General features: G+C 42.1%; 1 protein-coding gene across 4 annotated transcripts in view; it reads left to right on the top strand.

Annotated features, from left to right (window-relative positions):
* The window catches only part of Map3k5 (mitogen-activated protein kinase kinase kinase 5), a 219275-nt gene that overhangs the window by 165453 nt on the left and 27750 nt on the right, over positions 1 to 26072 (top strand). The window contains exons 17-23 of one of the 4 annotated variants that reach the window (XM_004871479.4): positions 3396 to 3532; positions 4984 to 5089; positions 11827 to 11984; positions 14854 to 15031; positions 15725 to 15745; positions 22647 to 22824; positions 22920 to 23088. In XM_004871479.4, the coding sequence (XP_004871536.1) occupies positions 3396 to 3532; positions 4984 to 5089; positions 11827 to 11984; positions 14854 to 15031; positions 15725 to 15745; positions 22647 to 22824; positions 22920 to 23088 (947 nt within the window). Of the gene's footprint in view, positions 1 to 3395; positions 3533 to 4983; positions 5090 to 11826; positions 11985 to 14853; positions 15032 to 15724; positions 15746 to 22643; positions 22825 to 22919; positions 23089 to 26072 lie in introns of all 4 variants that reach the window. The other 3 variants (XM_004871478.4, XM_021249572.2, XM_087190226.1) reach the window with 3 other exon arrangements.

Genomic DNA, 26072 nt, shown 5'->3' with positions numbered 1-26072 from the left:
GGTAACAGTATAGAGGGCCTCCTACCTTGCCCCTAACCTCAGCATCCTTCCTACCATTCATTGTTTTTTGTATTCTTTTTTGTAGTATTTATTTATTTATTTATTTATTTATTTTTGAGGTAGGGTCTCCCTTTGTAGTTCAGGCTGGCCCTGAACTCACTATGTAGCCCAGGCTGGCCTCAAACTCACTTCAATCCTCCTGCCTCAGCCTCCTGAGGTCTGGGATTACAGGCATGCACCACCACACCTGGCAAGGCAGGCATTGTAAAAGAAGAGAAACTACTATACCAGAGGGCTTCTCTTAGGGATGAATAGCAGTGGTTGATATTCTAAATAGGTATCAATCACCTGAGTGCAGGACCAAGATTTTAACCCACCCCTTCCAGGAAAGATCTCTGACCCATCCCTTACTGGAAATCCTTGTTCGGTCCTGTTTTTTGTATTCTTGATCACAGCCATTCTGACTAGGGTAAGATGGAATCTCAGTGGAGTTTTGATTTGCATTTCCCTGATGGCTGAAGATGTTGAACATTTTTTCATATGCTGCTTGGCCACTTGGATTTCTTTTGAGAAGTAGCTATTCAATTCGTTTGCCCATGTATTGATTGGATTATTTGGGTTGTTAGAGTTAATTTTTTGAGTTCTTTATGTATTCTGCGTATTAATTCTCTATCAGAAGTATAGTTAACAAAGATTTTCCCCTATTCTGTAGGTTGTCTCTGCACTGTTGTTTCCTTTGCTGGCAAAAGCTTTCCAATTTGGTGTAATCCCATTTGATGATTCTTGCTATTATTTCCTGTTTTATTAGAGTCCTATTAGGAAGTCTCTCCATGTGCTTATGGCTTCAAGTGTTTCCCTTATGTTTTCTTTCAGTAGTTTCAAAGTCTCTGGTCTTATATCTAAGTCTTTGATCCATTTTTATTTGATTTTAGTAGAGTAAGAGATAGGGATCTAGTTTCAATCTATTGCATATGGAATCCAGTTTTCCCAGTACCATTTGTTAAAGAGGCTGTCCTAAAAGAGTTAAAAACATCATACCATAGCAATATGTGCTCACCAATGTTTATAGCAGCACAATTTGTAATAGCTAAATCTTGGAAACAGCCCAGATGCCCACCAGCTGATGAATGGATAAAGAAAATGTGGTTTTTATATACAATGGAGTACTACTCTGCCATAAAGAAGGGTAAACTTGGGACATTTTTAGGTACATGGATATACCTTGAGACCATACTTTTAAGTGAAGTAAATCAGATACACCTGTTTAAATATCACATTGTCTGTCTTGTGTGAGAAACCCAAAGCATAAATAAGAATCAAAATGGATAATAAATATTGGGAAGTAGGAAGAAAATGTTCAGATCGGAAGGGGAACAAGGGAGGGGGGTGGGAAAAGGGAAGGAAGGGCAAAGGAAAAAAAGAATATAAAGAAAAAAATGGAAGCAAAGCTTTTGTAAATAAGAAGGGAAAGACTGAAGGGAGGGGAGGGAAATGGGGGAAAAAGAAGGATCAAGATATATCATATAGAGGTACAAATTCCCCACTATGAATGTGATCATTATGTATAACAAAAGAGTACCAATACAATTAAATTTTTAAAAAAGAGACTTTCTTTTCTTCAGCACCCACCAATGTAGGTCTTTGCTTCAGAGATAATGGAATTTACAGGAAAAAGATATAATGGGAATGTAAGAGGAAATGGAGGGCACAGCTCTGACAAAGACCAAGACTCCTCTAAAAAAGGAAAGAGAAGATGGAAACTAAAGGGGGCACGAGTTTTAAGAGGTGGATCAGACTGGTCCATTCACAAAGAACAGAGACCAGTTTTATGGGGTGCTGTAGGGGCAGGGATTTAGCTCAGTGGTGCTGCGCCTGCCTCACAAATGCAGGGTCCTTACTTTGAGCCCCAGTACCTAGGAAAAAAGGGAAATAAAATGCAAGGGGTTCTGGGTCCCCCATGAGGCTGGAGTTTGGTTGATCTCAGGCCTGGTTTCCTAGCTCTGGAAATTGTTAGGACCTGAGGAGCAGTTTGCTCCCAGGAGGTGACAGTTTCAGTCTTGTGAGGCTCTGCTGGGATCCTAGGTGACCCTAGGTTTGGGGCACTGGAGACTGTAATTCTTATTTTGGTGTCCTCTGTCTTGAGATGGTATAGTTTAAAGTAGGATCAATAAACCTTGTTTCACCAATTTTAGACAGACATTCCTTAAATGATTAAAATGCCTTTGTGCAAAGCTGAGCAGGATTTGACTCCAAGGTTCACAAAATGAAGTTCAAGCTTTGTTCTATGTTCAGTTACCTAATGGATAATCTGTAGGCTCAAGTGAAGAGTCACAGTTTTTAGCAAAAACTGCTTTTAAGTCCCTGTCTACCACAGAAGAAAACACAAATCATACTTTTAGTGAGTAACAGGTTAAATGGGCCCAGGAGTTTGTCCTCTGTCCCTGTGATTATCTCTGACCATGTCATTTCTGGCCCCTTTACCAAAAGTCAGCTGGCTGTACATGTTTCTGTGTCTTTGTTCTATTCCACTGGTCTATCATGTCTGCTCTGTGTCACTATCATACTGGGTTTTTTTACTATGGCTTTGTAGTGTAACTTGAAATTTGGTATTACAGTGTCTCCAACATTGCTCTTTTTGTTCAGGATTACACCGGCTATTCTGGGTCTTTTCTGCTTCCATATGAATTTCAGGATTGCTTTTCTTTCCTTCTGTGAAGAATGTTGTTGGGTTTGCTTTTTGTTTGTTGTTTGTTTTATGGTACTGGGGATATTGAACCCAGGGATTGAACCCTGAAGTTGAACCCAGGGCCTTCATACTGAGCTACATCCCCAGCCCTTCACTATATTTTATTTTGAGACAGGGTCTTACTAAATCACCAAGGCTGGCTCAATCTTGAGATCCTCCTGACTTACCATCTCAGAGTGCTGGGATTACGGGAGTGGACTACTGTACCTGACTTCTTGTTGGTATTTTAATAGGGATTACATTGAATATGTGTATTGCTTTTGGTAAATTGGCCACTCCCCATTCATGAACAAGGGATGTCTTTTCTTTTGTTAATTTCTTCAATTTCTTTCTTTACTGTTCTGTAATTTTCATTGTAGAGGTTTTCCACTGCCTTGGACAGGTTACTTCCTAGACATTTTTTTTAAGCTATTGCAAATGGAAATGTTTTCCTAGTTTCTTTCTGAGTGTATTCATTGTTGATATAAAAGAAAGCTATTGATTTTTGCATGCTGATTTTGTGTCCTATAGTGTTCATGTTTGAACCCAAGTAACTAGAATAGTTCCTGGGCCGCTGAAAAGAAACAATGAACATTGACTCAAAGTAGGGCCTCATTATTCATATGCTATAAAGAGCTCATTTGGATGAAATTTTATCTACTTTTTACAGGAAGTCTTTCTGCTCTCCTTCGGTCCAAATGGGGTCCATTAAAAGACAATGAACAAACAATTGGATTTTATACAAAACAAATACTGGAAGGATTAAAGTACCTCCATGACAATCAGATAGTTCACCGGGATATAAAGGTAGGATGCACTGTGATTCATTTTCATGAGTTCCTTACTAGGTAATTATGTTATTGGCTAAAGTCATTTTGTGTTATGCATATTAATTTAGAAGAGCATATAAATCTTTGAAACAATAGACCTACATTACTCTACTCTGAATTAGTTATTTATGTTCATGTTTTATATGTTCCACTTCAGGAATAAGCTTCTTAGCCATCCATGTTCAACCATAGATTGGGTTTCCCACTGTGACACATTTCCTAGGAGCTCTGTGGGGTGGGGTGCAGCAGTTTAAAGTGAAGCAGGCCTTGTTCCCTGTTCTGGAGGAGGAGCTGTCAAGGCTGGCTTATCTTTGTGTCCTTGCCCCTAATTATTAAGTGTAAGTCTGTATTGAATCAAGGGATGAATGAATAGAAGAAAAAATAAATAAAAGCCCCCCCCCTTTTTTACGAGTCACATATAGATGCATTGAACTAAAATTATAAATTCTCTAAAACAACAAACTAAAGTAATAGTATTAGATTTTCTTTAAAAGAAATTTCTAAACTAGTAAACTTTTGACAAAAGCTGGACTATTTTAGTAAGTTTAATTTTATTACCAAAAGCAATGGGTTCACATCTTGTTCAGTGCAAGAAACACAACCAGGAAATAAAAAAGTGGAGAAAGTTTCATTACTTATAGCAAATAAGGAGAGCACTGAAATTATTTGTAAATTCATTCTCTGTCCAACAAAGAAAGCACGTGGAAAATTGTTGGCGAACCTGTATATTTTCATATAGGAAAGGCGGATTTCTGAACATGCTCAGTGAATTTCTGGGCATCCTCAGTTCAAGGTTCTAGATCACGTGTTAAAAAAGATGGGGGATATGACTGCTTGTGGGGAGAGGGTAGTAGTATAATGAGCAAAGTTTACTCTAGGTGACAGAAAAGAATGTGACAGGAATGACCTGGTGGCCCAGACTGTTTCCTGCTAACTTTCTTAAGTGCTTTAGCTGAAACAAAAAGCACAACTTTAAAGGTGCATTAATGGTCTTTAAAAGGGCAGCAGTTTTTTTCCTACCCTAAAATCAACTTATATACACCTTTATCTGTAATGTCCCCAAATATCCTAAGGAAAGAAATAGAACCACATAGAAAAGAAAGGAAAGTAACTGAGAATTATGAAATTACTAGTTTAACTTTTACACATAACTTCGTACACATCTAGCCTTACAATGTGTAAATTGCAGTGAACTTTCCCTTGGAATCATGCTTGATCTTGTGATTTGAGGAGCAGATGGTGAACAACTGATAATATATAAGCAAAAAATTGTGTCAAGAATTCTCCATTGAGATAAACTATTAAAGAAGAACACAGAATACTACCCTTATTTGTTTTACTCTTTCCTTCTTTACTGAACTTTTAAAATCCACAATAGGCAGTACCTGAAGAAAGATTACATTTTTGACTGAAGTCCTTTTTTCCTAGGGTGACAATGTATTGATTAATACCTACAGTGGTGTTCTCAAGATCTCTGACTTTGGGACATCAAAGAGGCTTGCTGGCATAAACCCATGTACAGAAACCTTTACTGGTATGTTTTTGCAATAACGATACAGATCTTACATAGTTAAAGAAATAATTGCTGATTTTAAGCCTAAAGTGGGAGATAAACTGAGTCAGTGTCCTCACACACTTCAATGTTGATATCCTTTGATGCTCACTGGAAAACATTATGCAGACTTGGAGCTGCCCCAGGTGTCTTCTTGTGTTTACATGACTTGCTCAGTCTCCTGTTCAGTGCCACTGAAGATTATTTTTTATTCTCAATTTGTTTTTCTTTTCCTGTCATTCCATCCCTCCTGCTTGACCTAACAGCCTCTCTAACTCTAGAAAGACTTGTTTTTAAAAACATTTCCCTAGCTCAACTTCTTTGTTATTCTTACTCATCCTTCAATCACTTCCCATCTGGACTCTGAATTCTCTCTTTCCTAGTTATTTTCTCCCTGGGATCTATTCCTCTACTCCATGATATAAATAACCATTAGATTTCCATTCAGAAAGAGGAAGTGACTCATCTCTGCAGAAAATGGGTGGGGAGAGTGCTTTCCTGAGAAATTAGGCAGTGGTGACTGAGCTGTTTCTAGTTCAAAGTCCTGGGAGAGTAGAATTTCTAAAAGGGCAAAGGTAGCCAAGAAGAAACAAGTTGAAGAGATTGACAACAGCTCAACTGCTAAAGGGAGGCAAAGAGGGAATCTAAGACTTCAAACCTGAACTCTGCTCCAAGTTTTTGTTGCATGCTGATTCTCATGAATTGTTATCATTATTATTGTTGTTGTTATTATTATTATTATTATCGAAAGATTTAGCAAAAATTTTTTAAAAGGTAATCACTACTCTTTGGTCTAACATAAGGCAAAATAGCACAATATCCCCATCTCTGAATCCTGTGAGGGAGGTAGAAGTGCCTTTATTTTGTGAGTGAAGAACTTGTGAGAGAAGGAATATCACTCTAGAGGTCCTGATAGTTTGTACATGGCAGAACTCAGGTTTTCATTCTACCCTTTGCTCTTTGGGCTCACCTCTGGGCTGCAGTCCATCTTCCTTTCAACCTCACCCCAGTATCTGTCTTGCTAGCTTGGGAGGCCAAAAAAAGGAGAGAAATTCTGTAAGTTTTCTCCTCTGTCAGCAATGCCTCTGGCCCAGGTGCTACCCTCAAGGCAATGGGTATTTTAGGCACAGAATTACACATTTAGAATGTATTTTTAAATTAAATAAATTAGTAACTTTCCACATCTTTACATTTTTTTCTTCATAGCTTCTCAACTTGGCAAGACACATTTTACATGCTGCCAAGACTTAGTAGCTTCTGAGAGGAAAATCCCTATTTTCACACACTTCTTTGGGCAAGATGCTAATTTAATATCTTCTAATCTTGCAAAACCTTTTTTTTTAATCCCCAAAGGCACTGTAGAAAAGTATTCATCACAGGGACCTTTGTTTTTACCATATTTCTTCCACTGGCCTCAAATGAGGGTGAACTGTGACTGGTGAACTTAAATCTCTCTTAAGTGCTGATACTGAGAGTCCTAGCATGTCGACCTCAGTCCCCTCAACATTGTGAACTTCACAGCACTAACTTGGTACTCACTGAGTCACAGATGCTCAGGTAGCGCTCATGAACTTACTTGAAAGACCATGATCTGTTTCACTTCTTGGTAATTTTGATGAGGCGAAGAGAGCAGCAACCATCATTTATGGAGTACTTACTATAAACCTCTATCTGTGCAAAGTGCTTTATGCCCATTGAAATTCATACATCACCCTTAATCCTTAGGTGTCATTATCACAGTTCATGGTGAGAAAATTAAGATTCAAAGAGGTTAAATGGCTTGCCCAAAGCCACAAAGCAAGTTAGTAATAGAGCTGAGGTTTAAAACTAGACTTAACATGCTAAATGAAATTAATTATCTTCTCCCCAAACCTGTTTCACCCACTCTCCCCTGTCTCAGCTATGTCTGCTCCAGACTTAGAATTATCCTTGGCACTTTTTCTCATATTCCAACCCAGGCCATCAAGGAAGCCCATTGGTTCTGCCTTCAAAATATATACAGACTTGGACCAGTTCTTACCCCTCCACTGCTACTGCCCTCCTCTCTCACCTGCATCATTTTGGCATCTCCTAATTGTTCTCCAACTTCCACATTTGCACCCTACTCTCTGTTCTTAACACAATGGCCAAGTGATTGACATCATTTGAATTATCCAATTTTTAAAATTATCTCTATTTTTGATCGGTGAAATCCCCACTCTGATATTCATACAACTTAAATTCTCTCTTCTACTCTTGACCCAGAGACAACAAAAAAGAATGGTAGTCCTCAACACATATTTTCTAAAAGACCACTAGATTTTATTTCAGTTATTTAAAAAAATTATCACATGGAGAAAGGCTATAAGTGAAGAGAAATCATAACAGTTTCAGACTAAAAGTACTTGAGTCTTTGGGGAGCACAGTTCCCTTATCTTTGGCTGAGGGAAAGGCCTTCCTCCAAACATTTTGCCAATTTAAGCAGAGAATGAACATGTACTTGTCCGTGAATATGAACATAAACTATAGTCATGAAATGGTAAGCTCTAGAGGATAAAGGTTGTCAATACTTAACAGATATAACATACCATGTTAAATGAACAGCCAGTTGTAGCCTATTACAGTAGGTTTCAAAGGACCAGTTTAGAGAAATTTCATATCACAGTTTTCATCTATAAATCACATATGAGGTGTTCATAAAAGATGTTATCTGATTTATCAAAATATCTGTCACTTTGGTTATGAATCAGAAAACACAGAAGTAGATATTTTTCCAAACACTTCAGAATTTGAAGTTATTCAACATAACATTGTGGATAAGTTCCTATTTGTTGATTATGCTGTTTGTATATCAATAGTAGGGGATATGGTAACTGTCTTAGTCAACTTTCTGTTACTGTGACAAATACCTGAGAAAAACAATTTAAAAGGAAAGATTTATTTTGGCTCAGAGTTTCACAAGTTTCAGTGCATGGTTACTTGGCCCCATTACTTTGAAACTGTGCCAAGGTGGAACATTATGGCAGGGAGCACATGGTAGAGCAAAATTCTTGACCTCATGGTGCCTGAGAAGCAGAAAGAGAAAGGAAGGGTCTAGGGTCTCAATATCCCCTTCAAGGGAACATCCCTGGAGACCCAACTTCCTTCTACTAAGCCCCAACTCCTAACTTCCCACCACCACTCATCATTACCTAACCATCAGCTGGGAACCAAGCCTTCGACACAAGAGCCTTTGCGGGACTTTTAAGATCCAGACCCTTAACATTCTTCTCCTGGCCCACAGAATTCATGTCCATCTAAAACGAAAAATGCATTTAGCCCATCTCCAAGAGTCCCCAATGTCGTAATAGTTCTAGCATTGCTCAGAAGTCCAAGTCTGATGCAAAGTCTTAGCTGTGAGCCCCTATAAAAAATTTAAAAGTTACCTACTTTCAAGATACAAGGCACAAAGTAAATTTTCTCAATACAAAAGGGAGGAACAGAGGGATAGAAAAGAAAGATCAAACAAAAACAAGACCAAAACCCAGCAGGGCAACATTACTCCTATAGATCCATGACCAGCATCCAGGGCACATGGTGTCATGATGTGAGCACTAAAGGGCTTGGGTAGTCTTGCTGGCTGAAAACCAGATGGCCATTCTCTTGGGCTGGCTCTGCTTGCTGCCTGAAAGTTCCTTCAGCAGATATTCCACATTCTTCAAATTTCTAAATACAGCTTCAACTTCACTCTCACAGCTTTATATATCACCCTGTCCCTCTTGGGGTCTGTTTGCAAGACTCTGATTCTGCTAAACACTGCCTGGCTTCTCAGGCTTTCCTTTGAAATCTCAGTGGAAGCTTCCATGACCCCATGACTCTTGCATTCTTCAGTCCTGCAAAACCAGCATTCTGTGGCTAATGCCAGGATCTGCTGCTGGTATGAACTGTACTGGCAAGCCTGCTTGAAACTTGGCTACAGCAGCCTCTGAGTGCCTGGACAGCTGAACACAGTGAACAAATCCCAGGGAGATAATTCCATAGGTAGCCCTGAGCAAGAAGAGCACCTTGAAGGATTTTTCTCAAACAAGTCTTTGAACTTGCTATGGGTGGGATCTTGCTGATTCCTGAAAGTCTCTCAAGGGATCTTTCCTGTTGTCCTGGTGGGAAGTATTTGGCTTCTTTTTAATGACACTAATCTATTGCAATTACACCCTTTTGGCTGCAACTTTAGATGCCTTTCTTTTCTGGCAAAACTGCAGATTTGTAGTTTTTCAAATCTATCTGCTCACTTTTGCTGCAATGCTCACTGTAAGCCCAGCTAAAAGCAGCCAGTAGTACCCATGCCACAGCCTGTATGGCATGCTATTTTGAAATTTCCTCCTCTACATTAATTAGTCCATCACCTTTAAACTCAGCTCCCCATAAAATCTCAGGGCATGAACAAAATGTAGACAACTTCTTTGATAGAAAGTAACATGAATAGGCTCAAGTGTAGTTCTCAATAGAGTCCTCATGTTCACCTAAAATCTCATGAGCCTGGCCTTTGCTGTCTGCATTCCTGTCAGCATTTTGATCTTCTGAGCTCCCATTAGAGTCATCCATTTAGCTTCACTGACAGCATTTCTAGGCTCTTTCTAGCCTACTTTTCTAAACTTTTCTAAATTCTTTCCACAAACCAGTTCCAATGACTTCCAAATCATATCATCAGGTATAGTCACAGCAACAACCTCACTTCTCATTACCAGTTTTCTGTTTATCAGCTTTCCATTTACTATGGCAAAATACCTGAGGAAAAACAACTTAAAAGGTGAAAAGATTTATTTTGACTCACAGTTTTAAAAGTTTTAGTTTTTGGTTGCTATGGAGAGTAAAGCTACTCACTTCATGTGACCATAAAGTAAAAAGAGACAGGAGGGTCCAGGGTCCCAATGCCACATTCGGGAGCACGCCCTGTTATAGTACATATCTAATGTCCCCCAAAGGCCTTATGCACTCATAGTTAGGGTTTTTGGAAGGTGATTGGGTTGTGGAGGCTTATAGCTGACTTGCTATAGGAGGTGGGGTCTGGTTGGTAAAGGCAGGTCACTGAGGATGTGGCCTAGAAAGGTTTATCTCTCTTCAAGACTCCTCCTTTGGCTATCTCTGCTTTCTGTCCACCATGCTGTGAGCAGCTCTCCTCTGCCATGCCATCCTGCCCTGGAGCCAGCTGACTATGGACTGAAAGTTCTACAAACTATGAGCCAAAAATAAACCTCTCCTCTTTTAAGTTGTGAATGTCAGGTATTTTGTCCCCGTAGTGAGAAAGTAACTAAGACACTCCCCCAATGAGCTAACTTTCTTTTAGAAGGCTCCAGTTTCTAAGGTTTCCACCACCACCCAATAACACCATCAGCTGAAGACCAAGCTATTAACCATGAACTTTTAACCATGCTCCTGACCCATGTCCCCCTCTAGGAGCTACTAGGTGTGAATCCAGCCTGTCACTTGGGCCAGTAAGGTTGCTGGTATTGAGTGTTTGCCTAAGGTACAGCAGGTCAGAACTAGATCCACAATCTCTTGGCCCACATTTAATCCCATTCCCATCATACAGTACTTATCAACTCCCTGATTTCATGGAGCCTTTTAAGTTTTTCTTTTTCATTTTATCCTTATTGGTACTATGTCATGGTTTATCTCTATTGATGGTTCAGAATGACCTGCCTTTGATCTGGTAAATCTGCTACTCTATTGGCCTCAGCCATACATTGGGACTCATATATTTGATTTGCAGAATGGGGAATACCAGAAATTATTTGCATTATTTTTTTACCATAGCTTTCATAATTGCCATGCTGTCATGATTAAGAAATAACTTGAAAGTTTTTTTTTAAGATGACATAAAAGTTGTAATCTTAATGGGTTAACATGTGACGATTTAATACAGCATGTAACGTTTAAGTCATGGTAAGCATATCAGTCTCCTCAAACATTTGTGATCTCTTTGCTCTGAAAACATTCAAAATCCCATATTCCAGTTGTTTTAAAAATATACAGCACGTTGTTACCTTATGTGCAATAGAGCATCAGAACTTATTTCTTCGATCTAACTATAACCTAGTACCCACTGACCAACTTTTCCTCATCCCTCTCTTCTCCCTACTTTCCCAAGCCTCTGGCAGCCTCTGTTGCACTGTCACCTTCTGTGAGGTACACCCTTTTTGATTCCACATATAAGTGAGATCATTGGGGATTTGTCTTTCTGTGCCTGGCTTATTTCATTTAGTGTAGTAGCCTACAGAATAAAAACAAGAACTAAGCACTCGGTTTAGGAATTTAGAAATATAAATCTATGGAAAAGGATGAATAAACTAAATTTTTCCTGGAAAGGATTAGAAGTATGAAGTCATGGCAGTCTTCATGTATTTGAACTGAATGCAGAAAATGTGTGTTGATGTATTCCCTGTTGTTCTAAAAGACCAATGGTTGGTTAGAACCCTCTAAGAGATCCCAGGGGAATGATGCTTCAGTTATCCTCCATTGTCTAGGCAATAAGAACATACCTATTCATAACTAGAAGATATTTTTGTGTCACCGATTAAGTCAATTATAAAAATTATTTCCAATTTTATTAACAGCAAAGAAAACTAGACCTCAAAGATGAGATGTTAGGACCTGAATCATGTTTTTGAAACTGGTTTTCTTATGTACAACAATTGAAACTATCATTAATTAGATAGCTGTTTTCTCTTTATGAAGTGGAAATGTATGTGACATATTTCCAGGTACCCTTCAGTACATGGCACCGGAAATAATCGATAAAGGACCACGAGGCTATGGCAAAGCAGCAGACATTTGGTCTTTGGGCTGCACAATCATCGAAATGGCGACAGGAAAACCACCGTTTTATGAACTAGGAGAGCCGCAAGCAGCCATGTTCAAGGTCACCTTTTGTATTATTTTGAAAACAAGTGAATAAGGTTTTCCTTAGCAACTGGATATTCTATGTGTATGTCATATTTTTTCTTTTTAGGAAAGGCCCCTAAATAAGCCCAAGCTGAGAACACATTCAAGTTCAAGAAGATTTGCTGTCCCTGAGTTAGTGCCTCCGTCTCATAGTGAATCTCTCACGCTCTGCCTTAGTTTTCTCTAAAGAAACATAACTGTGCTGAAGAAGCATAACTTCCTTTAACTGTCTTTCCACAGTGTGCTGCAAAGAGCACATCATTATATGGAAAGTGATGTGGTATCTTTAAGAAATAGTCTGAATACTTGCCACTTAAGGAGATGTGAGAACATGTTTGATCCATTTAAGAATTCAATCAGATCAATATTTTTCTTTATTTCTCTAATTGTTTGAAGACCCATTTGTAAAAAGGCATAACTGCTATTTTAAGTAATGCAGTCTTATTCTCATGTATCTACTCTTCTAGCCTATTAATTTGTCCATACATAACTCTTTGGGGAGTAGGAAGCATCCCCACCTCCCAAGGCAAGAGGCATTGCAATGGAAATAGACCTGAGAGAGCCCAGTGCTACAATTTCTGGGGAATGGGTGTGTCAGTGACCTGACCAATCCTGCAGCCCTTACCCATCCAACACCAGGCTAGCAAGAAGTTTCAAGTGGATAGTTGTCTCCTGGGAAGTGCAGCTCATGTGGCTGTTCTGTAACACCGAGGATTTCTGAGGGTCACTGTCATGCTCTCCCAGCTGCTGGCCATGTTGCCAGCCCTTATTCCTTTTGTCTACGGCTTTTTAAGGGGCTGTGTGTTACACACATGTACACACACATGCCCCGTACTGAGGATTGAATCCAGGGCCTTTGCACTGAGCTACATCCCAGCCCTGTTTTAGTTTTTATTTTGAGACAAAGGTCTCCTTAGGTCCCTATGCTGTATAAGCTGGGCTTGAATTTATGACCTTCCTGCCTTAGCCTCCCAGAATGCTGGGATTACAGGTGTGTGCTACCAGGCCTGGAACACACCTCCCTCTTTTGTACAAATGTGACTTACTGTAAACTGGAAGACAATCTAATGACATGCCCCTGAATAAAAATGAGGCGTGTCACCCAACCTGAAAGAATGAGAGGTGGGAAGATGGCTGTCTTTCTTGACGCAAAGAGTCTCTCTCTCTCCTTGGCTGAGCTGTCCTGTTCTCACCAGCCCCTGGAGCTGGACTATGAAATGCTGCTCTTATTTCCCATTAGTTCAGGGATGCTGTGCTCACTGTTGGGCCAGGCTCAGCTGTGCTTGAGAAGTCACACTGTCTTAGAAAGGTGAGATCACACAGCCTCTGGCTACAGTGTTCAAATCAAGGCTCTAACGTGATGGAGATATTTGATACATTAGACACACTATTTAAACTGCTACATCTCCATTTCTTAATCTACAAAATTAAGATTGGGAATAAAGCAGTACCTATTAGGAGTTTTTAAGGAGTATATGAATTAATACATGCAGTGCACTTAGAATTAGTGTCTAATAGTAAAAGCTACATAATTAGTATGTTATATGTTATTGCTTACATAAGAATACATTTATATAAGCTATATACTAACAAAAACAGCTTCCCTTACATTTTCCCTATACTAACTACCTGCAAACTTCGTTAAAAATTTTTAGCAGCTGGGCATGGTGCCACATATCTATAACCCCAGCACTCTTGACGAGTTCAAGCCCTGATTGAGCAACTTAGTGATTTAGTGAGACCTAGTCTCAAAATTTTAAAAATGTTAAAAGCGGGCTGGGGATGTACCTTAGTGCAAATGCCCTAGGTTCAATCCCAGTGCTGGAAAAAAAAAAGAAAGTTTTCATTGTATAAAATATTTTTTTGTTTCAGTATTTCTTAATGTAGATGACTTGAGATAGGGAAAATCTTCACAAATTATGTACTAGGGGAAAGAACGTACACTTCAATCCAAATAAATTGAAGTTCAAACCTCAGATCTACCTTTTCATAACCATATAACCTCATCCCTCTGAGCTTTTGTGTCAGAAGGATAACATTTAATCCCCTGGGTGTTGGGAGGATTCTATGAAACTCAGAAATGGAAAAACCCCAGCACATTGCCTGGCATGTAACTACTGAGAGCAACTCAGTGCTTTCAATTAAGAGGGTGGTTTTACTGTTTTTTTTTTTTCATTTTTGGTACCAGGGATCGAACTTGGGTCCTTGCGCTTGCGCAGCAGGCGGCGAAACCACTGAGCTAAATCCCCGGCCCAAGAGTGTGGTTTTTTTTGAGCACCAGTAGAAGAATGTGTTCTGAAGTTTTGAAGGAATATGTTATTACTCCCAATGCTTCTCTACTGTCTCAAGCTAACTGCTCTCCTGGGTCACAGATAAAATCATAAAAGCAGTCTGTAAGCTTTCTGTAACCTACAGAAACCACATCCTGTCACACCTGGGAAAAGCCATGACCTTGAAGTATATGATAAAGGACCTTGCTGCACCAGGGGACAAGTGATAGGACCTGGAGCAGGGGTGGTGGGATGTTCACTCACAAGACACCTTGTGTGTTTTAGCCAGGCCTAGTTCGAGGCTCTCACCTGTAATCTCAGCACTCTGGGAGACTGAGGCAGGAGAATTGCAAGTTTGAGGCCAACTTGGGTGACGTACTGACTTAGTGAAGCCCTATCTCAAGATGAAAAATAAAAAGGTCTAGAGGTATAGCTCAGTGTGAAGGACCTGAGTTCAATCTCAGTACAAATTAAAAAAAGAAAGAAAGAAAGAAGAAAGAAAGAAAGAATGAACGAACGGAAGGAAGGAAGGAAGGAAGGAAGGAAACGTACTGTTTTTTTCTGTTTATGCCTTAGGTGGGGATGTTTAAAGTCCACCCTGAGATTCCAGAGTCCATGTCTGGAGAGGCCAAAGCATTCATATTGAAATGTTTTGAACCAGACCCTGACAAGAGAGCCTGTGCTAATGACTTACTTGTGGATGAGTTCTTAAAAGTTTCCAGCAAAAAGAAAAAGACACAACCTAAGCTCTCAGGTATGTAGCTGCACTGAAGAGGATATGGGAAAGAGTCACTAAATCCTGAGCATCAGGATGGAAAACATTTCCAGAAGTAAATGAATCTGTTTACAGAAATCCCTGGAAATTGCTTTAAACATTAGCACAGTGCCCTCGGGCATTTGGTTCAAGTATTAGGAAGACGAATTACCATCAGTTTCACAAACGCTGGGACCTTGTACATAACAGTCTTCTATCATGTAGTGGACAATTAATGTACCAGCATTTATAGCATTCTGGCATTGTAGGTCCTGTGATTAAAGGCATGAAATACAGTCTTTTAGAGCTGAAACTCCAAATTATCACTAACGAGCTACAGGGCTATTAGAGAGTTATTAAACTTCCAAACCATCTAGGTAGTATGTCCTTTAATTTTAAGCAGTAGAAAATACCTGCACATTTTTCAAATAATTACAAAAAAAAGCAAAGAAAAGATTGTCAACTATAATAAATTGTCTTCTTGCAATAATTTCCATAACTCATTTCAGAAAGAAAAAGCAAGTAAAAGATCATTTTGTTCTTCATATTTTTTGTTTATACTGGATGAGGATGAGCAGATTGAATGTTTGAAAAGGACACTGATCCCCTTTCAAGCATTCATTTTATTGATTTTTCAGTTTAACAAACGAGGCCAGCGTGTGCTTATGTTGCTGTTTGCTTTTCTTCCCACAGCCCTGTCCGTTGGATCGAATGGTGAGTCTGTTTTTACCTTTGCCTGCTGAAGTGAGGGCTGGTGTACCATGTGGTAAACTTTAGACTTCTTATAAACAGCCTCCTCATAGCCCCTTGCTTACATGGGATGCTTCTACGTACTGAGGACATGTGCAACTGCAGGCCTGGCTGAGCTCATTGCTTTGGAAACCCCTCACCTTTGTCTTCCAGGAGAGAGGCTTACATTATTGTACTGTAACGCAAGCTGGTGACTGTGTTTTAGAAACTTTCTATCTGAGTGAGGTCCCTGCTTTCCTATCCAGGAGCCAGTTGCCCATCTACTGGCTTTCCTGTGGAAAATGTCAATGCCAACGGTCTTCCTCTGTCATCCCTGGGGTAACACATTCTGTTTTTAGGAGGTCAGGAGTTGTGGTGTTGTTTCTTCAGTTGGCTTTTGCAGATCATAACCAGGAAGATAGATTTGATCCTGGAAGATCAATTAAAGCATTTCAAAGAATAAAGACATGAACTTCGTGTGGGGTTTTCCTCAGTTGAGTGGATGTGGCGTGTCAGGGCTTAAATTCCATTGTGCCTGGGTTTTGTGGACCTGACAGTCCGTCTTTGCAGATTCCTCAGATGCCCTAAACACTCGGCCCAAAGTGGAGGCCTATTAATTGTCGTTTCCTAGGCACAGTTTCTCTAGTTTTCCTTCTGTAACTCTGAGGAGAGACCCGACCCCACCCACCTTCCCCCTGCCTCTTCCTTCTTCCTCTGGGGCAGGGGTTCCTGAGCAGCCTACTTTTGGTTCTGCTGGGAAGGTGGTTTTGATCCTGCTGAGCCATTTTCTAGATGTGTGACTTGCAGCAGTTTATTTGTTTTTAGCTGTCACTTTGAGCTGGTTACAATGCCTACTTGACAGATTTGGTTTAGAGAATAAAGTGAAATAATATCCTAGGAAAGCTTTGGAACTGTGCCCAGAAGCTCACTCCATGATCACCTTGTCCCTTCCACATGGCAGGGTTTTCATTCACAGGAAACACATTTCCATCACACACTGAACTTCTGTGAATCCATGTGTATAGGCTTGGTGAGCCAGTAGTTCTGCCCCAGCTTCTCAGTGGGCATGTGCCTTAGGGCGAGGTGCCATGTGAGGCCACATCTGCATGGCTGGCCAGACATGGTCCACACTTGCCCTCTCCTCTGCCTCATGCTGGATAATTCAGCAGAAATCCAGACTGCACTGGCTTCACAGTCTAACCCTACTTAAGATGCTGAAGGATCTTAGAGTTTTACAGAGTCAGTCAGTGAGTGTTGGGGACAGAGCTGGGTTTCCTTGTTGATTAGTTGACCTTGGACATGACTTACTTTCTGTCACCTCATCTATCCAGCGGGTTCAGTGAGACCCTTGGTTCTGGTGAAGATTAAATGAGACCACCTTATGTAAAATGCTTAACCCACCAAGCACTTCCTAAGATAGTTTTCACTACTCTTATTTTCACTCTCCTCTTCTTGCCCTGGCTGCCATGCTCAGTGGCTTGTTGAGATTTGTGAACCACAGCCTGAAGGTCCTCTCCTCTTTCCCTGAGGGCCCTCCTGATTCTCCTCAGTCAGATCTTCCCTGAGCTGCCTCAGTTTTGTGAGCCTTTTACATCCCAGTGACCTTTCCTCCTTGGTCTACCTCTCTTACCTCAGAGAGAGACTTGGGCCTGAAAGAAGGGGCAGCTCCCAACTCCCACATGGTGACTCTGTTCAGACTCTCAGTTGGAGGAACATCATTACATAATGACCACAAATGCTTCCCTGTCCTCCTCAGGAAGGTGAAACACAGGTGCTCACAGGAGAGAAAATCCCAGTTGATTGTTTTGAGGTGTTACTGAGAACTTCAGGCCTTTTATTAATTGAAACTATGACCATGACCTGGCCTTCCTCGCCTTCTAGATGAGTACAGTGACAGGCTTCTTCCTTCCCTGGGCATCTTTCACAGAGCTGTTCAGGTCAGAATACAGACCCTTCCCTGGAGTCCACCTTCAGTACCTGTGCTCACTTCACTCTTGGGACACTGGTGATGGTGGGGCCCTCCGTCCGCTCTAGGGAGAAATGTGATGTCTTAGTCCATTTTCTGTTGCTATAGCTGAATACCACAGACTGTGTAATTCATAAGAAAAGGGGTTGATTTAACTCACATTTCTGAAAGTCCAAGAGCATGCTGCCTGCATCTCCTTGGCATCTGGTGAGGGCCTTTCTGCTGGTAGTGCTCTCTGCAGAGTCCCAAGGTGAAAAAGGTGCCCCATGGCAACACAGGACATTCAGATAGTGAGCAAGAAAGACAAAGAGTGCTGCATCTGTGACAAAGCCACTCCCACAATAACCCTTTTACCACTGATCAATGAGTCCATGAATAAATTAATCCATTCATGAGGGTAGAGCTCTCATGATCCAATCACCACTTAAAGGTTTCACCTGGCCCCACTTCCTAACCTCATGATAGGGATTAAATTTCAGCATGAGCTTTGGTGGGATATGCACACTATAGCACACGATTTGTCTAACCCTAACACCTCTCCTATCATTACAGGCAGACCCGAAGGTTTAAGTAATTCACTTGAATTTAAACATTGATTGTACAGATACTGTATGCTCAGGAAATGTTCTACACCCTGAATGTCTAATGATAAGGCAGAGTTCCAGACTTCAGGAGCTGTTGTTCTTCTAGGGTAGACACAGGCAAGCGTCTTCTGCCTCATAGTGTAGTTTAGTCTGTACAGAGTGGGTTGGAAAGGAGAAAAGAGCATTTGAAGTCAGTCTGAGTGTATGGTCTCAAGGAAGACTTTCCAATGGAGTAGGACCTTGTAAATAAGGATGAATGCATTTAACAGGTGGATAGGAAGTAGGGGCCAGGTGAGGCCAGGACTACTATGAATTAGTGCCAGGATGTGTGGCCCTTGCTGTGTGTTAAGGGACCCAATGGCTCAGCACTGCTTGTGCTTAAGGTGCCTTGGAAATGGCAGGCCAGATCAGATCTCAAAGGACTCTTAATGAAATGTTAAGGTTAGCAAGGAGAGGCAGAGAGCCAGGAAAATATTTTCATCTTGGAATATAGGCCAGCAGTGATTTTATGATTCTGTGATAATAAAAATATCCAGACTCTTCACTGTCCAGTACTTAATATGTTAGCCACTAGTCATGTGTGGCTATTACACACCATGTTTTAGGGGGAGATGGGAAGGCATGGGAGTCCACAATTCTTTAAGCATGGCGTTAGTAAGAGGCCAGGGATAGGCTGGGGCAGGGAGGGGTGAGTGGCCAATTCGTGGGCCTGGATTACTGCGAACTTCTGTCTTGGGGAGGGAGATGGCTGTAACTTCAAGGAGTTGGCTCTGGTTTTTTGCTCCCTGTCACCTCTTCGTGTCTTGAAGTATACTGTGTCCAGGTCTTTTCCATCTCTTCCTTCCTGACAACCTAGTGTCCCCGCTTCCACTTGGTCACTGAACCTGCTCAGGCCCAGGTCGCCAATGAGATACACAGAAGTTTTCTCAATCTCCCCAACTTCTCCGGCTTCTGGCCCAAGTAGCTGGCCCCTGTTGCTTTAGTGTTCTCCGGTGTGGGCGTCCCAGATATTCCATTCACCAGTTCTCTGCCATTCTCGTGCCTGCTCCTTGTCATTCTCCTTTGCTACCTCCTTTTCCTTCATCTTCCGTTAAATACTTGTGTTTTGTGGAACTAGGCTTTATGTTCTCTTTGCATATTTCCCTAAATTGTGTCATCCTTTGTTTAAAATACCATCTAGAGTAACAGTGGGCTGCTAAGATCATATTTCTAGCCCAGCCTTCTGAACCCCAGACTCACACCCTTCTTCATTTCTCAAACTGAACTGTCCCAAGTTACAACACTTTCCCATTAAAATGAGTTTGCCCTTCAGCCTGTATTTTTTTCTCATCATAATATATAAATAGTATATACATCCATTCGTCTTCTGAGGCCAGAAACCTGGGGGTCATTTTTGATTCCTTGTTTTCTCATCCCTCCCTCTAATCTACCAGCAAGTCCTGTTGGCTGTCCCTCTCCAGAATAGTCTGTGACCCATAACTATATGCTGGGTGAATGAATGCAGAGAATGGGAATCAATCTAGAAGCAGATTCACTAATTTAAAAGCGGGCAGAGGAGGAATTAGGGCTGTGTACACAGAGCCTGTAGAACATCCCAAGTCCCTTTATTTCCCAGACAAGGCGTAATGACAGGCTCTGGGTTGTATCCTTAACATATACAGTTTTACCTTATTAGGTCTCCTTTTAGGCAGCCAGTATCCATAGCAACCTTAAAACTCATGGATATGACACAAGCCCTTTCGTTACTGGGTAATCAAACCACATAATGTGACCAGAACGGCAAAAAACAGAATAATTCAAAGTCTTACTCTTTCTCTTTAGACATACTTGTACAAGCACTTACAGAAACATGTGGTAGGAACTCCTCATCTCACAGTGTCTAGGCAGAGCCCATTTATTATTCCCCAGGAAATAAACATTTTGTCTTGGAGATACAAACACTGCTTGCCTCCATTTCCGATTGTCTTGTGCACTGTAAAGAGTGTCACCATCTGTGGGCTGGTGAAGAAACTCACCAACTGTCATCAAGAATCATCCCCATTGGAGGGCTTTTACCTGTCCTTAGGGAGGAGATTGGCTGTTCCTTCAAGCCAAGAGACCAGATAGCTTTCTGTCAGCAGTATTTACCTTTAGGGCCTTGACATCTTATAGCAATGAAATGCTTCCAAGTAGCGAAGTTTTGTCCATTCTGGAATCTGCCCCCACAAATTCAGTGGCTGTTGTCTCTGAAGTGAGCACAGAACAGCCTAGACCACCCCAGAAATGTCGTCTCAAAAGCAGACCCCCCTACTACAAGCCTTTTTCCTCTCACTCAAACATATTATTGTTAACAAGAGGTCACTCATTTGCTTAACAGCACAGCCTAAAATATGGCCCATAAATGTTAGGCCCCAGAACTGCTCTAGAAGAAAAGGATTCCATAGTCACGTGAATTTGTGAAAGGCTGTCTGTTAGGCACATCCCTGCTGTATGTCCTTAGTGTATAGCCATGGGGGCTTCTCTTTAAAATTAAGTGAGACACTGCAGTGTTAAATTGGAAAATTCAGCAGCACACTTTGGTTTCTTCTTGCTTCTTGCTTTCTAATGATTGAACTACAGAAGCATTTAAGTAACAACAGTCAGGTCAACCAGTTCATCCTTGGAAGACTTCTAGTTACCAACCAGTAAGATCTTTTCCCCCTGAGATCAACTATCCTCGGAAGCTGTCCTAGTTCATCTCTGCCCACCTCCTCCCCACACAGTGAAACCAGAGCTGGGGACTGCCCTGATACCTGTCCTCTCCACCTGGCCCATATACGGGACAGAGTAGTAGAACAGGCGTCTCCGACATGACCAGGTTGGGATCTGTCCTACCTGCACGATTATATGACTTGGGATGCTCCTGGGTGTGGTGAGATCCTTTGCAAGACTGATCAGGATGGAAGAGCCTCCCAGAATCTGGGAAGTAACGTCTTCAGAGAAATGTCATCTCCTCCTATGTGGAGATGGGGTTGCTTCCATCTTCTGGATCATTATAAAATGTGTTATTAGGTAAATTAAACTCTCAGTAAAGTGTGTTTCTACCTGTTGAATATTTTCTCATGAAAAATATATTTAATAACATTTTTCTGATTATGAAAATACTTGATTAGTGAGAAACTTTGGAAAAAGAAAATCACTTATCCCAAATTGCATCCTCTAGAAATAACTACCATTGAATTATGGTGTATTTTGTATTTTTTTAGGGTTATATTTACAACATATGATGCAACACACATGCAGAATCTTAAGGTACAAAATTTGAAAGTAGTTGCGGGAATAGTTGCAGGAAGGGAAGAACAAAAGAAAGGTGAAGTCCTATCTGCTTTCAGGCATTTGTAAGTGGAGGGAGGGGGAGTGAGTGCTTCACAAACTTGTTCCTTCTTCAGATCAGAGTAGTGAGCCCCCAGGCACCCCTGGTCGTCCCACAATTGTTTGCAGTCACAGGATGAGTCAGGACACACACGTACGCCCCACCCCGCCCCACCTGCTGACTGACTGCCTCCCATCTTTGACACTTGGAAATTATTGACTCAGCCCAGCACAAGAGGAATTCAGTAAGGGGTTTCCAGGCAACAGGAGATTTTTTAATTTTAATTTTACACCTGCCTTCTTTAGTAAAATATATTTGTAGCATTGAAATATCAAAGTTGTTTCTGACAAAAGTTCTTTCTTTTAAACCAGTGTTTAATGAAATGTAAGTGACTTCTATCGTGCTACCTTAGTCTTCAGCCAGGGAAAGGAGAAGCCCAGGTTTGCTATAGATTCGTAGTACTGAGAACCTGGAAAGACCTTAGAGATCTGTAGTCCATCAGTGTCCAAAGTTTTGTTAGCAAAGAATGCTTTATCACGTGCATCCTTAGACAGAGCTGTGACATGTGGCAGTCAGGTCAAAAGCAGGTAAACCCTACCTACAGTGTACACTCAGCATCCTGCTCCTCACCCCTTCCAAGGTGCCCAGTCGTAATCACAGGCCAGCCCCTTACGTAGTATCATTATGCTGCTCAGTACCATGAGATTGGGGGGAGGCAGTCAAGGGGGTTCAGGGCCTTGAACCCAAAGCATCACCCCTAACTACATCCCTAGCCCCTTTTATTTTATTTTCAGACAGGATCTTGCTGAATTGCCCAGGCTGGCCTGGAATTTGCAGCCCTCCTGCCCCAGGCTCCAAGTTGCTGGGATTACAGGTGTGCACCACCAGTCGTGGTTGCCATGAGATTCTGACACATGATGCTGTTCTCCCTGGTTAGGCATTTCCGTACAGTGTGTGGACATTTCCAGAGCACTAACAACCCTTTCCCTCTGCCCATCCCAGCAGAGTACCTCCGGAGCATTTCCTTGCCAGTGCCCGTGCTGGTGGAGGACACCAGCAGCAGCAGCGAGTACGGCTCTGTTTCCCCCGACACGGAGTTAAAGGTGGATCCCTTCTCCTTCAAAACCAGAGCCAAATCCTGCGGTGAAAAAGATGTGAAAGGAATACGGACGCTCTTTCTGGGGTAAGGGCCTGACCGCACTGGTGAAAGCAGTACACTGGGAGGTGTGTCTGTCGTCTTACACAGGAAGCTGACTGACACTGCCTCCATCGTTGCAGCATTCCAGATGAAAACTTTGAAGACCACAGCGCGCCCCCTTCCCCTGAAGAAAAAGACTCTGGATTCTTTATGCTGCGGAAGGACAGTGAGAGGCGAGCCACTCTGCACAGGATCCTGACAGAGGACCAAGACAAGGTCGTGCGGAACTTAATGGAGTCTTTAGCTCAGGTAAACCCTCTCACGCTCCTTCATGGCCCAGAGTTTACATATGTGTGTTTATTTTGGTATTTTTATTATATTTTTTCAGTACTGGGGATTGAACCCAGGAAGCACTGAGCTACATCCCTAGCCCTTTTTTATTTATTTATTTATTTATTTTATTTTTGAGACAGGATCTCATTATATAGTTCAGGCTGGCCTTGAACTCACTATGTAGCCCAGGCTGACCTCAGACTTGCAACAGCAATTCTCCTGCCTCAGCCTCCTGAGTGTTGGGATCACAGGCATTTGCCACCATACCCAGATGCCCATTTTGTTTCAAGACAGGGCCTCGCTCAGTTGCCCAGACTGGCCTGAAATTGCAATCCTCCTGCCTCAGCCTCCCTTATAGCTAGGACTGTGGGTGCACACCACTGTGCTGGTCCACCATTTATGCAACCATTTGGAGCTGTGTCAGATGATGTGAAAACCTGATGAAGCTGTAATGTTCACAATGATAAAACAAACCTGTCCAGGGGAAACAAAACAGCGATTCCCTAATGTAGAAAGTGTGTTTTTGAACACCCGCTATTTTTAAGTCAGGAGTAAGTTATTCATGTTGATGAGGGGCCACCTAGTCCCTACAAGCCTCTTTGCCTTTCATTCATTAGTTTATTCATTCAACAAACAAACACTGAGCCTTCGCTACTGCTGCTACTACTACTACTTCTTCTTCTTCTTCTTCTTCTTCTTCTTCTTCTTCTTCTTCTTCTTCTTCTTCTTCTTCTTCTTCTTCTGCTTCTTCTTCTGCTTCTGCTTCTGCTTCTGCTTCTGCTTCTGCTTCTTTTTTGAGACAGGGTCTTGCTGTGTAGTTCAGACTGGCCCTGAACTCACTGTGTAGCCCAGGCAGGCCTTCAACTCCTGGCGATCCTTCTGCCTCAGCCTCCCAAGTGCTGGGATCACAGGCGTGCTCCACCATGCCCAGCCGTGAATTACTACTTCTGACATTAGCACAAGGCCGCCTGTCAGTTTTTCCTCTGAGCATTTGGAACATCTGCAAACACAGCATTTGGAACATCTGCAAACTCTGTGCTTCTGAGGGCACAACAGTCAGATGGAGATTGATGGCCAACAACCAGTGAGGTGTGCAGTGTGTTTGGAGGTCTCCTGTACTGTGCTGGGACAGCTTATTCCCTGGTGTATCCATTCGCTATGGCTGCCGTAACAAAATACCACTGACCAGGTGCCTTCCACAACAGAAATTCATCTTCACATAGATCTGGAGCCTAAAAAGACCAAGATCGAGGTGTTGGTGGACCTGCTTTGTCCTGCAGCCTCTCCTATTGCTTGGAGGTGGCTGCCTTCTCTCTATATCTTCGGCTGGCGTTTTTTCCTGTGTGCACACAGAACCCCAGTGTCTCTTCTTTTTTTGGGGGGGGGGGTACTGGGGATCGAATTCAGGTCCTTGCGCTTGCTCAGCAGGCAGCGAAACCACTGAGCTAAATCCCCCCCCCCCCCCCCCCCGCCCAGTGTCTCTTATTCTTCTTACAGAGACACAAAGGAATGGGTTCATCTGGGTTAGGGATTCACCCCATGGCTTCACTTAACCTAATTATCCCTTTAAAGGCCCTATTTCCAGACATATAACTGGGAGTCAGAGTGTTGACACAGGAAGTAGGACACAGTTTGGCCCATTATACCTTGGTGAACACTTTCCCTGGATTCTGCTAACAGAAATGAGAAAGAATCCCCTCCTCAAGCTGGCAGCAGTGGAAACAGGGTTTCCCTCAGTTCCTGGGGGCAGAAGCCCAGGCGTCCTGTGGATACAAGCCATCCATAGACATGCTCGGTCCCCAGCGTGATACTTATCATCCTTTAGTCGTGTGGGTGGCTAGGACTCCTCCACCTGTGTGTGGCAGGCAGGACACCACCTGTCCTTCCTTCCTGATCACTGTGGGCCTTACATAGCTTCTCCCTTCCCTCTGTGTTGGGAAAATAGCTGCTATATAACACAGCTGGAAGAGCTGGGCCAAGTTGGTCAGAGCCTCTCGGTCCAAGAGTTTGCCTGTTCTGCTCTTCTACTGAGACAGAAATGGAACAAAGCTATCTCTTGGCTCTCACCATACTGCCTCAGCTTGTGTTTGTCCTGAGAACCCTGCTAGGCCTGTCTGCTGCCTTCCGAGGCTGAATGTTCCATTGCCTCACCGTGGGACTCCCCTGATGTCCACCCCTAGATCCCACAGGAGGAGGCAGAGGCCATGTGTCCCCACAGGGTCACTGGATACAGAGAGGACTGCAATGAGCACCACCTGTACTCTCTGGGGAAACCCTGCCTGGGTCCTAATGGAAGCTATCTAATGCAACTGCTCAGAGGCCCAGGAAGTAGTCCGCTGGGATTAGGAGTGGCTGGGCCTCTGAGTTGGGGGTAGGATGAGTGTTGAGGATGCCAAGAGGCAGGCCCACTTAGTCATTCAAAGACTGAGAATAAGATGGATTGAAAAAAGAAGAGGAACTGAGTTTAAAAGGGGGTAGCAACCAGATAGCACTTGGAGTTCATTCATACCTTCAGCATTACTTACTGAGCATCTACTAAATGCTGGGCACTGTTCCAAGTGATGGGGTTACTACAGTGAACAGCAAGAACAACAACAAAGAAATCTGCATCCCGCTGAAATTGGCATTCAAGTGCAAGAAGAAGAACAATTAAAAAATAGTAACTATTATTAAACCTTCAGTATCCATAGCAAACATTTTCTGTGGGCTAGGTATTGTCCTTAGTATTTCATGTATATTTGTTCATTTAACCCTCATGACAATAGTTCTAAAGTAATAGTTCTGTTAGTACCCTGATTTTACAGATGAGGAAACTGAGGCACAGAGGGCTCAGGTACCTTGCTGGATGGGGACAGGTGCTGGGGAAAGAAAGTCACAGATAGCCACTTTGGTGTGAAGGCTTCTCCTATGGCCTCTAGCTTAAGATGCTTATTTTTAAGTCAGAAATATGTAGAACCCAG

The sequence above is a fragment of the Heterocephalus glaber genome, unplaced genomic scaffold, assembly GCF_053883595.1.
Source record: "Heterocephalus glaber isolate CG9 unplaced genomic scaffold, H.glaber_assembly_v1.0 deba00001550, whole genome shotgun sequence".
NCBI classification, from domain to species: Eukaryota; Metazoa; Chordata; class Mammalia; order Rodentia; family Bathyergidae; genus Heterocephalus; species Heterocephalus glaber.
This window is presented reverse-complemented; position numbering and strand designations above follow the sequence as displayed.